At 39.0% G+C, this 16,369-nt stretch overlaps 2 protein-coding genes across 6 annotated transcripts in view; one reads left to right on the top strand and one right to left on the bottom strand.

Annotated features, from left to right (window-relative positions):
* Window positions 1-354: 354 nt before the first annotated feature.
* The window catches only part of LOC103910762 (uncharacterized), a 70,314-nt gene continuing 54,299 nt past the window's right edge, over window positions 355-16,369 (bottom strand). For 2 of the 3 annotated variants that reach the window (XM_088650341.1, XM_088650342.1), the window contains exon 3: window positions 355-5,125. In XM_088650341.1, the coding sequence (XP_088506467.1) occupies window positions 3,705-5,125 (1,421 nt within the window). In that variant the 3' untranslated portion in view covers window positions 355-3,704. The remainder of the gene's footprint in view (window positions 5,126-16,369) is intronic. The other variant, XM_088650343.1, reaches the window with a different exon arrangement.
* LOC137490325 (uncharacterized) lies at window positions 5,757-15,918 on the top strand. Of its 3 annotated transcripts, XR_015942550.1 has the most exons (4): window positions 5,757-5,791; window positions 5,923-6,031; window positions 6,380-14,448; window positions 14,580-15,918. XR_015942550.1 is itself a non-coding variant. In XM_088650302.1 (3 exons), the coding sequence occupies exon 3, from the start codon at window positions 12,356-12,358 to the stop codon at window positions 14,177-14,179; it is 1,824 nt and encodes a 607-aa protein (XP_088506428.1). In that variant the 5' UTR covers window positions 5,757-5,791; window positions 5,923-6,031; window positions 6,380-12,355; the 3' UTR covers window positions 14,180-15,918. The 3 variants fall into 3 exon arrangements, 2 of the variants coding, with proteins under 2 accessions (XP_088506428.1, XP_087104746.1); XM_088650302.1 differs by having other exon boundaries at window positions 6,380-15,918; XM_087248620.2 differs by lacking the exon at window positions 14,580-15,918 and having other exon boundaries at window positions 6,380-9,701.

The following is a 16,369-nucleotide window of genomic DNA, read 5'->3' as shown; positions in this document are numbered from 1 at the left end:
CTGCTGAGTGTGACATGGCAGGGAAAGAAACAGCTCCTCTAAGTCAGAATTTGACTGGAAAAAGGTGGCCATCTTGTTTGAAGGGGAGTCCTTTTTTATGAGGAATGGAATGTGAGATTAAAAGATGGACCGGTGCAGCGGCAGCAATAATGCAGTTGATGTGATTGTCTGTTGTGGTGAAGGAGCTGAGACGAGAGGTAATATTCTCAATTTACTGCTCAATCTACGTTCCTACTCTCACCTATGGTCCTCACTGAAAGGACAAAATCTCGGATACAACGGGACACATTTTACAAAGTGTTATGACCCGCCTGTTTGAGTCATTAAAGATAAAAGAGAGATGAGCCAACAAAATAGCCTGAACGCAAATTATTTATTATAAAATGTAACTCATAGAACAATTAATCAAAGCAACCAACAAATGTCTAGGGATGATAATGAAGATAAAGAACTTAGGATATAATCACAACAACACTTTAACTACATGATATAAATAATGCAAAACAAAACCATAAGGTTAAAGAGTCAATGAGATGGCAGGTCTTGACATGAGGACTTCCGAGTAGTCATAGCGTCCTGGGGTAGCTAACACAACAACTTTCATATACCCATTAATGAGTAATGCAGGCATCCAATCAGGATTTACCACAAACTCCAATCTGGAGTCCTTGGATCATCAAAGTGTCTTAATATTATACAACCTAATACCTGTCGCTTTGCCTAAATCATAAAATATTAATTAAGTTTGTGTTGTACTTAAAGTAAATGTAGTAAACTAGAAAGAATCTTGAACCTAAAAGTAAGGAAACTTTACTATTAAAAGATCCAACTCAGGACAATTGAATGGGCTTTCTAAACGAGGGGCCCCAGTATGCAGCAAACTAGCTGTCCTGGAGCTCCGCCTTTTTTAATGTGCGGTGTCTTTCCAGTGATTTGTTTCTCATTCATGGAGTCAGACAGAGAACATTATCCACAACAACACTAGCTACATGAATACACTGGAGAGTGGAGCACAGATGTATCCGCAGAGGTACTGTTTGCCAGATGTTTATGAAACTGTTCTTCTCTTAGGCGCCATCATTGTGTTTACAGTAAACTCGAGGAGCGCAACACATTTACAACCCCACCTACTGCAGTGTTGGAAAACAGTATACCGTCACTCAGCCTTTTTAAACATTATTTAGACATGAAACATCCTGTGTAATGAGAAAATGTTTTGCTGCATTCATGGCATGTGTGAAACTTTTTGTCCATGTGTTTCTTCGAATGAGCGAAACTCTGTAGGCACTGATCAGATCTGTACGGTTTCTCTCCAGTGTGAATCCTCTTTTGTGTTTTAGATGTGTTAACTGATTAAACCTCTTGTCACAGTTTGAACACTTGTATGGTCTCTCCAGTGTGAATCGTCTGGTGTGGTTTTAAATTTGGAGGTGTAATAAAAGTCTTCTCACACTCAAAGCACATATACTCTTTCACACCAGTGTGGATCTTTATGTGTTCATTAAGGTTTGCTGATCAGTTGAAACTCTTTCCACACTGAGTGCATGTGAATAGTTTCTCTCCAGTGTGGGTCTTCATGTGTTTTTTTCGACCTCACTGACTGGAGTGTTTTTGAAGCTGCTGCAAACGATCTGGATGAGCTCACAGAGACTATAACATCTTATATCATTTTCTGTAAAGACCGGTGCATTCCTCCCAGGACTCAACTCGCATACACCGACAAACCGTGGTTCACTGTAAAAGTTAGACAGCCACGTCAGGCCAAGGAGGTTGCATACAGGAATGGGGAGAGGGCCTTGTATAAGCAGGTCTAATACACACTGGAAAAGGAAATGAGTCGCAAAAAGGAACTATTCTGAGAAACTAAGGAGACAGTTCTCTTCCAGCGACTCAGTATCCGTGTGGAAAAGCTTAAAAAACATCACAAACTACAAGACACCATCCCCCAGTACTGTAGACAACAAATTACTTGCAAACAACCTGAATGAGTTTTACTGCTGGTTTAAGAAAAAACCCCATACTCACTCTAAACTGCTCTTCACACCACCATTAACACCTCCATCACCCACGCCTACCCCATACCTGCACTTCAGTTCAGTGAAGATTATGTGTGCCAGGTCTTCAGGAAACAAGAGGAAAGAAGCACCAGGTCCAGATTTTATTACACCAGCCTGTTTAAAATCCTGTGCTGACCAACTGGTCCCCATCTTCACCCTGATCTTCAACAGAGATCACTTGAACTGTGTGATGTGCTCTCCTGCCTCAAACGCTACCCCATCATCCCCATCCCAAAGAAACCTAAACTTAGAGGACTAAATGTCTACAGACCGGTGGCGCTGACATCGGTGGTCATAAAGTCTTTTGAAAAACTAGTGCTGGCCCACCTGGAGGACATCACTGAACCCTCACTGGACTCTCTTCAGTTTGACTACAGAGCAAACAGGTCTGTGAATGATGCAGTCAATATATGACTGCATTATGTTCTGCAACTCCTAGACAGGCCATGGCCTATGTGAGGATCTTGTTTGTTGACTTCAGCTCGGCTTTTAACTCTATCATTCCAAAACTTATCCTGCCCAAAATAACTCCGCTCTCTGTGCCCACCTCTGTCTGTCAGTGGATCAACAGTTCCCTAACGGGCAGGCAGTAGCTGGTGAAGCTTGGAAAATTCTCATCCAGTATCTGCACAATCAGCACTGGCACCCCCTAGAGGTGTGTTCTTTCCCCATTGCTCTTCTCCCTGTACACAAATGACTGCACTTCAAAGGACTCCTCTGTCAAACTCCTGAAGTACTTATCCAGAGCGAGCAAAAAGGGCTGCAAAAATTACTCTGGACCCCTCACACCCAGCACACTGCCTCTTTGAACTTTTAACATCTGGTTGACGATACAAAGCAATGCGCACCAGAACAGCCCAACCCAAAAACCGTTTCTTTCCTCAGGCAATCCATCTCACGAACACTTGATAATAATAATAACTGTGGAACCAACATCACTACTTGCTATACACTCACATTTACACTTTTTAACAACACACTTTACATGCCAATTTGCACATAACAGTTGCACATATAACGTTGTATATAGGAATATAGTAATAGTAATATAGCTCTACATACACTTGTCTATTTGAATATTTGCATTCACTACTTACTGTTTTTTTTATATTTATTTATTATCTGCTTATTGTCCTGTCTCTATAATTCTGTTGCACTGTAGAAGCTCTGTCACAAAAATAAATTCCTTGTATGTGCGAACATTCCTGGCAATAAAGCTCAGTCTGATTCTGATTAAGGTCTGAGAAGTTGCTGAAACTCATCCCACACCGAAGCTGCGGTCACATTAGAGTTTGAGCAAGCAAAACTCTGTTGTACAGCACTGCAAAAAGGGACGGGATTAAACAAGATGATTAGACATTAAAAAAAGTGAGCGATTGGTCCATATTTTAAATTTCTGTCCAGAGAGGTCATGTTTTGGTCTTCAATTGGTCCTACACAGTCAGGTGATGTGATTTCGCAGGTCAGAGTTCACCAAGCTTGAACTTTGTAAGGCAGTGAACTGCAAAACTTGACGCACAAACTTGTATTTCCAGTCTGAAGCCTTCATGTTTGTATGAGAGGAAGTCTATGGGAGAAAAGTCCAGTGTGACCGCGGCTTAAGTGCAAGTGAATAGTTTCTCTCCAGTGTGGCTCTTCATTTGTAGATTAAGGGATGATGATTGGCTGAAACTCTTCGCACACTGAGTGCATGGGAGTTGTTTCTCTAGTGTGGATCCTCATGTGTTTATTAAGGGATGATGATTGGCTGAAACTCTTCCCACACTGACTGCATGTGAATGGTTTCTCTCCAGTGTGGACCCTCATGTGTTTATTAAGGTGTGATGAGCAGTCAAAACTCTTCCCACACTGAGTGCATGTGAATGGTTTCTCTCCAGTGTGGATCCTCATGTGTTGATTAAGGGATGATGAGTGGATGAATCTCTTCCCACACTGAGTGCAGGTGAAAGGTTTTTTTTCTCCAGTGTGGATCATCATGTGTAGATTAAGGGATGATGAGCGGATGAAACTCTTCCCACACTGAGAGCATGGAAATGGTTTCTCTCCAGTGTGAATCATCATGTGTAGATTAAAGAATGATGATTGGCTAAAACTCTTCCCACACTGAGTGCATATGAATGGTTTCTCTCTAGTGTGGATCCTCATGTGTTTTTTAAGGGATGATGATCGGCTGAATCTCTTCCCACATTGAGTGCATGTGAATGGTTTCTCTCCAGTGTGGATCCTCATGTGTTGATTAAGGGATGATGAGTTGATGAAACTCTTCCCACACTGAGTGCATGTGAATGGTTTCTCTCCAGGGTGGACCCTCATGTGTTTATTAAGGTGTGATGAGCAGTCAAAACTCTTCCCACACTGAGTGCATGAGAATGGTTTCTCTCCAGTGTGAATCATCATGTGTAGATTAAGGAATGATGATTGGCTGAAACTTTTCCCACACTGAGTGCATGTGAATGGTTTCTCTCTAGTGTGGTTCCTTATGTGTTTATTAAGGGATGATGATTGGCTGAAACTCTTCCCACACTGAGTGCATGTGAATGGTTTCTCTCCAGTGTGGACCCTCATGTGTTTATTAAGGTGTGATGAGCAGTCAAAACTCTTCCCACACTGAGTGCATGAGAATGGTTTTTCTCCAGTGTGGATCCTCATGTGTTGATTAAGGGATGATGAGTGGATGAAACTCTTCCCACACTGAGTGCATGTGAATGGTTTCTCTCCAGTGTGAATCATCATGTGTAGATTAAGGTTTGATGATTGGCTGAAACTCTTCCCACACTGAGGGCATGTGAATGGTTTCTCTCCAGTGTGAATCATCATGTGTAGATTAAGGTTTGATGATTGGCTGAAACTCTTCCCACACTGAGGGCATGTGAATGTTTTCTCTCCAGTGTGGATCCTCATGTGAATCTTAAGATCGTCTTTTCTTCCAAAACTCTTTCCACACTGAGTGCAGGTGAAACAATTCTTGTCCCTCCTTTTTAAAATAACTTCAGTCTGTAAATGATTTTTTTCCTCAATTTTGACATGATGTTTCTCCTCTTTACTCCCCTCATTCTCTTCAATTAGGTCTGAAATAAATAAAACATGTTTTCATTAAGTCTTAAAACTCTCATCAAAAGCTGAAAAGTGAAAAAACACTGGAAACATTGGCTACACACACTGTAATTTTGATGCACATTAAATGTAAAATAAATCAGATCATATTTTGTTTGGTCCATTAACATGTACACATTTAAGCAGATTCAATTCAATTCATCTTTATTTATCTCGTGCTTTTACAATGTAAACTGTGTCAAAGCCGCTTAACATAGAAGTTATGGTAAATTGAAAGTGTCCTGTTTTCAGCGTTTCTTACATAATTGATCACAAAAGTAATTTTGGTCATTGTAGTAAAGTTCGTTGTTGTGTGGGAAGAAGAAGACAGGGTCGGTGATATCAGGTGTAACCCAGGTTACTAGTGGGTAGTATACAGCAATAGAGCAAATAGAAAGATAAGGAAAAAACATTGGCAGAATACTCGATTAAATAATATACATTAAAATTATTTACTTATATAAATAATTTATAATAGAGTATTATACAGCATTCAAGGGAATAGTGCTTTAGAATGACATCATCGTGCCTTACACTATAGCAGCAGATCAGCTTTCCAAACAATAACAAATCTCGCTTGTCTGTTAGCTTGTGTTTACCGTTGCTATGGTGATTCAGTGTTCGCAAGGGAAAGCAGAGATGTAAGTTGTTATATTAATAACAGCAGAAAACTATTAGATTTACATCTTTTAATGTTTTAATGCGTATTAACTGTAAAAATTGACTATTAATAAGATGCTGACATTATTTCAATCATATATTTTTAATGAAGGATTGAGAGAAGAAAAAAAACAAGATTTGTCTCTGAGAGTGAAATCTGCACACGAGTGCCACCTGGAGTTTTCCTATTTGTTTCGTTTTGATTTTGAATGATTTCCTTGGTGAGTTCATGTTTTATTTAATTATTATTGTATTCATTATAACATGATTTAAACTAGTGTCGAAAAATGTGTTTCATTAATTAACCATTTGTTTGGTCTAGTAAAAACAAAGTATTATACAGAGTATTATACAAGTGATTGTGTAAAGTTTAAGTAAAATAGTAAAATGCTGTCATTTGTAAAAAGAAAATGCCAAATAGGAGAGAGAAATAGGAAAAACACAGAAATTCAGCAGAGAGAAGCATATACATGGTTATTTACTGTTGCTGTTTATTTAGAAATGTGTTTAGCTGAGATAATGCATACACTGTAAAATGCTAATGGTTTCTTTGGCCTTGTGTTTTCAAGGCCAGGTTTTTTTTTTTTGTTTGGTTTTGTTCGTTTGTGCATCTTCTTCTGGTTTTTCATCGGTGAGATGTTCTATTGACGTCAGTTGCTGGATGTGATCTGCTCTGGATTCGAATTAATTGAAGTTTGAACTCTTTTCTGGATTTGGATTGTCTCAACTTCCATCGGCGTGTCTAATTGTGGAGTTGGACTGGCGAGCCTCCCATTGAGTGGATTCTTTGGATACACCTGTTGAAAAGATACAAAGTAAAACCTATTCAGCGTCATGGTAGGAGTGTAAATTTACAACACACTCACAAGTGCAACATCCTGGATCTCTGGAACTGAATTTGCAACCTAGTTGTTTTGCAAAAGAATCTTTTTGAAAGTTTATCACCTTTACTGGACTTTTGGAACATTTTGAAATGTTTTAACTGAATGTTTTATTTTCATTTTTATTTTATTTGTACATTGTTCATTTAGAGTGTTCATTCGTTGAAATTTTTGAATCTTTATAGAGAGAGGTTAACTGATTTAAGAAGGGAAATCTTGATTATATGTTAAATAATAATACAATTTTAATATTGTATTATTAACTTACACTTGCAAACCTTTAATATAGTACTGTTATTAGCATATTAATATTATATTATTGTTATAATAGTAACCAAAATATAATATTAGCCTTAACAATAGAAAAACAGAAAAACAACAATATTAACTTACCTTATTAGTGATATAGCCTGTGAAGAAAGAGAAGTGTTATTAGAGAGTGTAAATAAGATTGAGGTCATTAGATAAGTGTGAAAAAACCTAGAATTTGTTTTATTTATTTATTTTTATTTATTTATTTATTTTATATTTCTGTGAACATTTTACAATACAATCTTTTAATATTCTTACCTCTGTGTCCGAGTCCTTCACTGTTGTTGTATCTTCTCTCTCTTTGGAGGAATTTAGACTTCTGAGCATCTGGTCCATTGATTAAATCTTATAATACATTTGTCTACCGAGGGTTACATACCAAAAAGTGGCGAGAGCCAGCCAGGAGAGAGATTGCAACAACAGTGTATAATTACAGTATTCGAGTTCACTATAAATATTACAAATCGGAGAGAACTTTAACGTCATGGATATCATAGAAAAAGAGAATGTAAATATCTCAAAAGCAGTAATTGTGGGTGGAATGACACTGACTGAGGCAGACTCAGATTTAGAGTCATGGCTTTTAAGATATGGTAGTATTAACCGACATCTTCTCATTGATGACCCTGACTGTGAGTTTCATCGACATGCTATCATAGAGTTTACACATAACTCCGCGATGAAAACATTGATGCCTCTTTTGCCTTTAACTGTAGTTAGTATGTCAAACCCAAGTACCACTTTTATGGTACGTGCTTTAAGCTGCGTCTACCCCCATATTGCTAGTGATAGTGCTACTAATGGATATCTGGAGGAATTGCAAAACATTGCTAGTTTTAGTGGGAAATCCATTGAGGAAGTACTCCAAACAGAGTTACTGAAAATTAAATTTGGTCCTTCTCATGCTGAGTCACTACCTGTTTTGGATAAAAAGCTTGAATTTCCAAATGTAGCACGTTCTCAAATACTTGATCGTAGCACAGTCAGTTCACCAAATAGACTGCTGTCTCCAGTCATATCACAAAGTATGATTACTGAACAAACAGCTTTTCCTTCATCCAGAATTTCACCATTTCATGAAGTTGAATCAACAAATTCAAAAAACCTGCCCAAGGAAAACCTTAACCATAGAAGTACTAAACCCACAGTAACAGTGTCATCCCATCCAGCACTTACCATGGATATAATTGATCCTCCTAGCGTGCAAAAGGTAGTAGTTGAGCACATTGTCCGCACAAATGACACAGCTCATATGCACTATACCTCTTTTCGCCTCCGATCTTTCTCTGGAAAAATTCCTAGACCTGTTAATGAGCCAGACTTTGACACTTGGCGTGCCAGTGTTGATCTCCTACTGACAGATCCTTCTATATCTGACCTAAATCGAGCTAGAAAAATCATAGACAGTCTGCTTCCCCCTGCTGCAGATATTGTTAAACATGTCTCCCCTAACAGCTTACCTGCAGTATATCTGGAATTGCTGGAGTCTGTATATGGCTCTGTAGAAGATGGAGATGAGTTATTAGCCAGATTTATGAATAGCTTCCAAAACAATGGTGAAAAGCCTTCAATTTATCTGCACAGATTACAAGTTCTCTTAAGCACAGCTATTCGACGAGGTGGGATATTTGAAGAAGAGAGAAACCGATATCTTCTAAAGCAGTTTTGTCGCGGCTGTTGGGACAGTTCCCTCATTGCTGACCTTCAATTAGAAAGGAGAAAAGCCACTCCTCCATCATTTGCAGAATTAGTAGTTCTTATCCGTACAGAAGAAGATAAAAATGCCTCTAAAGAAGAAAGAATGAGAAAACATTTAGGGCTAAATAAACACTATCCTGCCCCCTCGAAATTCAGACTGTCAGCTCACCAGATATCTGCCCACCAAAGTGAAACGCAGGATGATCAAACTGACACATCTCTCGCAAAGCAAGTGTGTGAACTTCAAGCTCAAGTTGTTGCACTGCAAAAGCCTTTAAGCCAGAAAGAAAAGAAAAAAAATGCAAAACCAGATGAAGTGAGTGAGCTGAGAAATGTTGTCACTGAGTTACAGGCACAGATTACAGCCATGCAAACTACAGCCACTCCAAAAATTAAAAGTGATGTAGAAGCAACTGAAATTGCTGACTTAAAGAGACAGATTGCTGATTTAAAGGTTCAACTGTCTGCCCCTGATATGTATAGAAACCGCACCAGAAACTTGCTGCCTGAACCTAGAGCAACAGATTGTTACAGAGCTAGTAAACTACCTGAAAGTAGACCTCGTCCGGGGTATTGTTTTAGATGTGCGGAAGATGGTCATCTTGCCAGCAGCTGTAGTAATGCTCCTGACCCTACTAAAGTTGCTGAGAAAAAACGCAAGTTAAGGGAGCGACAAGCCCAGTGGGATACCCAACAAGTAGCAATCATGAATCCTTTAAACTGAGGACGGTCTCTGTAGAGGGGCATACAGAGACTAAAAGAAATAATAATTGCCCTGAGAAACGTAAACAATTGTTCAACCAAAATGCGTGTGACGCACCCCCTTTGAGAAATTTACCAAGAGGATTAGTGGGAGTGAAGTGTACTGCCCAAATAACTGTTGGTGATAAAAGAGTTTCCTGCCTTCTGGACACAGGGTCCCAAGTAACTACTGTTCCCTGGTCATTTTATCAAGAGAATTTATCAAATTGTCCACTTAAATCATTGGATAACTTGCTGGAAGTGGAAGGGGCAAATGGTCAAACAGTGCCTTATCTTGGATATGTGGAATTGACTCTTAAGTTTCCCAGAGAGTTCCTTGGAACAGAGACAGAAGTGCCCACTTTAGCCCTGGTAGTCCCAGATTTGATGAACACTCCCCAAGTTCTAATTGGCACAAATTCATTAGATGCTCTTTACAGTAACTATGTCCAACAATCTGCTTCCTTTCCTCAATCAAACTTCCATGGTTACCGTGCAGTACAAAAAGTTTTAGAAGCAAGATACAAACAAGCAAGTGCTGATGTAGTGGGCTGTATCAAATTCAAGGGACATGTTCCAGAGGTAGTACCTGCAGGATGTACAGTGGTTCTTGATGGACATGTTCTAGTTAATTATCCTCATGTAGGGAAATGTGTAGCTCTAGAGTCACCAACTTCACCCGCTTTACCTGGTGGTTTGCTAGTTGCCAGCTGTTTGCATTCCTTACCCAACAAAAGGAATCAACAGTTACCAGTTGTGTTACGGAATGAAACTCAGACCGACATTACCATCTATCCCAGAACTATAATTGCTGAATTGCGGGCAGTCCAAGAAGTAATAAAGAGTGGGCCAGTAAATTCCAGCACTGTCAATAAAGAACTTTCTGCTGGTTCCAATCTCAAATTTGACTTTGAAAATTCCCCATTGACACCTGAATGGAAGAAACGAATAATGGATCAATTAAATTCCATGCCTGAAGTCTTCGCCTTGCATGACTTAGATTATGGTCATACAAACAAAGTCACTCACCGAATAAAGCTTAATGATGAGACTCCTTTCAAACACAGACCTCGACCCATACATCCTCAGGACATTGATGCAGTACGAAAACATTTGCAAGACTTGTTAGCAGCTGGAATTATCCGAGAGTCAGAATCCCCCTTTGCCTCCCCCATAGTAGTTGTAAGAAAGAAAGACAATTCTGTACGTCTTTGCATTGACTTCAGAAAGCTTAACTCACAAACCATTAAAGATGCCTATGCCCTGCCAAATCTGGAAGAGGTCTTTTCAGCACTAACTGGTTCGAAATGGTTCTCTGTCCTTGACTTAAAATCAGGATATTATCAGATTGAGATGGAGGAAGCTGACAAAAGTAAAACTGCCTTTGTGTGTCCCTTAGGGTTCTGGGAGTTCAATAGGATGCCCCAAGGCATTACCAATGCCCCAAGTACGTTTCAAAGGCTGATGGAAAGATGCATGGGTGACTTGAATAGAAAAGAGGTGTTGGTCTTCATCGATGATCTGATCATTTTCTCTGAAAGTTTAGAAGAGCATGAATCAAGGCTGATGCACGTTTTGAAAAGGCTCAAAGAATATGGACTGAAGCTATCGCCTGAAAAGTGCAAGTTTTTCCAGACTTCTGTTCGATACCTTGGTCATATTGTATCAGAAAATGGAGTGGAGACTGATCCAGTGAAAATTGAGGCCCTAAAAACCTGGCCAAGACCAAGAAATCTCAAAGAATTAAGATCTTTTCTGGGATTTTCTGGATACTATAGGAGGTTCATTCAGGATTATTCCAAGATAATCAAACCCCTTAATGACCTCACAGTAGGGTATCCACCTCTTCAAAAACGTCACCTACAAGAGAACAAGAATAAGCAATACCTGGACCCCAAAAAGGAATTCGGAGACAGATGGAATCAGCCCTGTCAACAGGCCTTTGACATGATTATTGAGAAACTCACCTCTGCACCTGTTCTGGGATTTGCAGACCCAAAGCTTCCTTATGTTCTGCATACTGACGCCAGTACCACTGGGCTTGGGGCAGCCTTATACCAGAAACAAGAGGGACAAATGCGGGTCATTGCTTTTGCAAGCAGAGGGTTGACAAGAAGTGAAAGCCGGTATCCAGCTCACAAGCTAGAATTTCTAGCTCTTAAATGGGCAGTCACATCTAAATTCAGTGACTATTTGTATGGAACAGAATTTGTGGTCGTAACTGATAGCAACCCTTTAACTTACATTCTGACATCTGCAAAGCTTGATGCTACCAGTTATCGCTGGTTGTCAAGTCTGTCCACTTACAATTTCAAGCTCCAGTATAGGGCTGGAAGTCAAAACTGTGATGCAGATGGCCTTTCAAGACGACCACATGGTGAGCTTTTAGATGACCCTGCATCCCAGAAAGAGAGAGAGAGAATTAAACAGTTTACCCTTCATCATTTAGATGAATTTGGAGTTGAAGATTCTCTTATCCTCCCAGAGGCCATAAAAGCCATCTGTGATCGACATCAGATTGGAAATTCCTCACATAAAAGCAAATTTTCCAACCCTTCCATTGCCCTTGTTGAGTCCTTAGCCCTGCATGCAGATGTATTACCAAATGAGTTTGAACAAGAAAATGAGCATGGTCTTCCAGTCATTCCTTACCTGTCCAACGAAGAGTTAAAGAGACAGCAGAGAATGGATCCTGATCTCAAATTCATTATTGATTGTTTACAGCGGAATGAAAAACCTTCTAGTTCAAAAGACCAGTCGCTTGCTGTTACTCTGTGGATAAGGGAATGGAGCAGATTAGAATTAAGGGATGGATTGCTTTATAGGAAGAAGCAAGATCAGGAAAGCACTCACTATCAATTAGCCTTACCTGTAGCTTTACGTTGAACAGTGTTGAAGAGTCTCCATAATGATATGGGACACATGGGCATGGAGAGGACACTTGACCTTGTCAGGACCAGATTCTTTTGGCCAAAAATGTCATCATCTGTGAAAGAGAAAATTAAGACATGTGAGAGATGTGTACGTAGAAAAGCGTTTCCTGAAAAAGCAGCTGAAATGATGAACATCAAGACTACCAGACCATTGGAGTTGGTCTGTATGGACTTCTTGTCTTTAGAGCCAGATCAGAGTAACACCAAAGATATATTAGTTATTACAGATCACTTCACCAAATATGCGGTGGCTGTGCCTACCAGAAACCAGAAGGCACAGACTGTGGCTAGATGTTTATGGGAAAACTTTCTAGTACATTATGGATTTCCGGAAAGACTGCACAGTGATCAAGGACGAGATTTTGAGTCAAGCCTCATCAAAGAGCTATGTCTCGTCGCAGGTATACACAAAGTGAGAACTACTCCTTACCACCCAAGAGGAAATCCAGTGGAGAGATTCAATAGGACCCTTCTCCAAATGTTGGGTACTCTTGAAAACAAAAAGAAGTCGTGCTGGAAGGAGTTTGTCAAGCCTTTGGTGCATGCCTACAATTGCACTCGAAATGATGTAACAGGATACACTCCCTATGAACTTATGTTTGGTAGACAGCCCAGGCTGCCAGTCGACTTAGCCTTTGGGTTACCTGTGGATCGTTCTACCAAATCCCACTCTCAGTATGTAAAAGATCTGAAAGAAGGTTTAAGAGAGAGCTATGAAATTGCCATCAAAAACTCTGCAAAAGTAGCCCAACGTAACAAGCGCAGATTTGACAAACATGTCGTTGTTTCTACTCTTGATGTGGGAGATAAAGTCCTTGTGCGAAATTTGAGGCTAAGAGGAAAGAACAAACTGGCAGACAAATGGGAACCAGATGTCTATGTAGTTATCCGTAAAGCTGGAGATCTCCCAGTATATGTAGTCCAGCCTGACGGAAAGACCGGTCCAGTTCGAACTTTACACAGAGACTTACTTCGACCTTGTGGATATTTGTCTGAAAATGAAATTGAAGAAATGAGTCCTCCAAATGTTCAACGTAAGCCCAGAACTAGGTCTAGCTCTGCTCTAGAATATGCTCCCAAAGAACATCAAATGAGTGATCAGTCAGAATCTGAGGATGACTCTCTATATATTAGAAATGCAGGACGCCAGTTGGAATCCATTACAACGACTGTGTTACCTTCATCACAAAGTCCAGTGCTTGTAAGGAACTTACCTGGCATAGAGCCCATTGAACCACTCCCTGTCGTGGTGAACCCTGAAAAAGAAACCTTACCTGATTCCAGACTAGAAGAAGACTTAACAGAAAATCAAAGAGATGATGTCAATGAGAATTTCTTACCTGTGCTGAACCCTGCTGATATTGACCCCAAAGAAATTGAACCTGAAAGAAGTGGAAATAGTGTTGAAGGACAGATCCATAGAAGGGCGCTTGAATTAGATCCTGTTGATGTATCCCATTCTAATGATCAAAATCCACATGTCAGAAATGTTTCAATTAACCAGCCAATAGTGGATGAAGACCTAGATACTAGTGGCCCTAGACGCTCAAAAAGGCAATGTAGACCTCCTAATAAGCTTGAGTATCATAAACTAGGAAATCCCTTGACACTAGTCATTCAGTCCTTACTACAAGGTCTGAGTTCTGCCTTTACCACATCGTTAGAAGAACCCATACTCACTAGAGATCCGCCCTTTGATGTGCCAGACCCTTTTCCAGTTGCAGTGACAACCCAACCCCGTACATGCCCGAGGACGTGCCTGAATTCAGGGGGGGAATGTGTAACCCAGGTTACTAGTGGGTAGTATACAGCAATAGAGCAAATAGAAAGATAAGGAAAAAACATTGGCAGAATACTCGATTAAATAATATACATTAAAATTATTTACTTATATAAATAATTTATAATAGAGTATTATACAGCATTCAAGGGAATAGTGCTTTAGAATGACATCATCGTGCCTTACACTATAGCAGCAGATCAGCTTTCCAAACAATAACAAATCTCGCTTGTCTGTTAGCTTGTGTTTACCGTTGCTATGGTGATTCAGTGTTCGCAAGGGAAAGCAGAGATGTAAGTTGTTATATTAATAACAGCAGAAAACTATTAGATTTACATCTTTTAATGTTTTAATGCGTATTAACTGTAAAAATTGACTATTAATAAGATGCTGACATTATTTCAATCATATATTTTTAATGAAGGATTGAGAGAAGAAAAAAAACAAGATTTGTCTCTGAGAGTGAAATCTGCACACGAGTGCCACCTGGAGTTTTCCTATTTGTTTCGTTTTGATTTTGAATGATTTCCTTGGTGAGTTCATGTTTTATTTAATTATTATTGTATTCATTATAACATGATTTAAACTAGTGTCGAAAAATGTGTTTCATTAATTAACCATTTGTTTGGTCTAGTAAAAACAAAGTATTATACAGAGTATTATACAAGTGATTGTGTAAAGTTTAAGTAAAATAGTAAAATGCTGTCATTTGTAAAAAGAAAATGCCAAATAGGAGAGAGAAATAGGAAAAACACAGAAATTCAGCAGAGAGAAGCATATACATGGTTATTTACTGTTGCTGTTTATTTAGAAATGTGTTTAGCTGAGATAATGCATACACTGTAAAATGCTAATGGTTTCTTTGGCCTTGTGTTTTCAAGGCCAGGTTTTTTTTTTTTTGTTTGGTTTTGTTCGTCTGTGCATCTTCTTCTGGTTTTTCATCGGTGAGATGTTCTATTGACGTCAGTTGCTGGATGTGATCTGCTCTGGATTCGAATTAATTGAAGTTTGAACTCTTTTCTGGATTTGGATTGTCTCAACTTCCATCGGCGTGTCTAATTGTGGAGTTGGACTGGCGAGCCTCCCATTGAGTGGATTCTTTGGATACACCTGTTGAAAAGATACAAAGTAAAACCTATTCAGCGTCATGGTAGGAGTGTAAATTTACAACACACTCACAAGTGCAACATCCTGGATCTCTGGAACTGAATTTGCAACCTAGTTGTTTTGCAAAAGAATCTTTTTGAAAGTTTATCACCTTTACTGGACTTTTGGAACATTTTGAAATGTTTTAACTGAATGTTTTATTTTCATTTTTATTTTATTTGTACATTGTTCATTTAGAGTGTTCATTCGTTGAAATTTTTGAATCTTTATAGAGAGAGGTTAACTGATTTAAGAAGGGAAATCTTGATTATATGTTAAATAATAATACAATTTTAATATTGTATTATTAACTTACACTTGCAAACCTTTAATATAGTACTGTTATTAGCATATTAATATTATATTATTGTTATAATAGTAACCAAAATATAATATTAGCCTTAACAATAGAAAAACAGAAAAACAACAATATTAACTTACCTTATTAGTGATATAGCCTGTGAAGAAAGAGAAGTGTTATTAGAGAGTGTAAATAAGATTGAGGTCATTAGATAAGTGTGAAAAAACCTAGAATTTGTTTTATTTATTTATTTTTATTTATTTATTTATTTTATATTTCTGTGAACATTTTACAATACAATCTTTTAATATTCTTACCTCTGTGTCCGAGTCCTTCACTGTTGTTGTATCTTCTCTCTCTTTGGAGGAATTTAGACTTCTGAGCATCTGGTCCATTGATTAAATCTTATAATACATTTGTCTACCGAGGGTTACACAGGTAAACAATATATTTTATTATTTAATGCACACCGCTTGCAGGCTGTGTCTGTGCATGTGTGTGCTCTCTCCACTCCCGACTGCTCCTCCTGTTCTCCTTAAGAAGGGAGTCTCTCCGGCCCAATCACTAGAAAGACAGGTGTTATTTATCATTTCTAATTGACCTGCTGATTAGCCGCCGGGCTCCTAGCATGCTCTCCCCCCTTATTGGGTGTTCGATCACGCTTACATCTCCATATACTCTCCCAGATACCTTACCTCCACTCGCCCAATTGCACACTTCCGTGGGTTGGCCGTGAGCCCGGCCCGTCTCAGAGCTGACAATACCGC

The sequence above is a fragment of the Danio rerio genome, chromosome 4 (genome assembly GCF_052040795.2).
Source record: "Danio rerio strain M-AB ecotype USA chromosome 4, GRCz13ab, whole genome shotgun sequence".
NCBI lineage: Eukaryota > Metazoa > Chordata > Actinopteri > Cypriniformes > Danionidae > Danio > Danio rerio.
The sequence above is the reverse complement of the archived record's forward strand: the minus strand, read 5'-3'. Positions and strand labels throughout refer to the sequence as shown.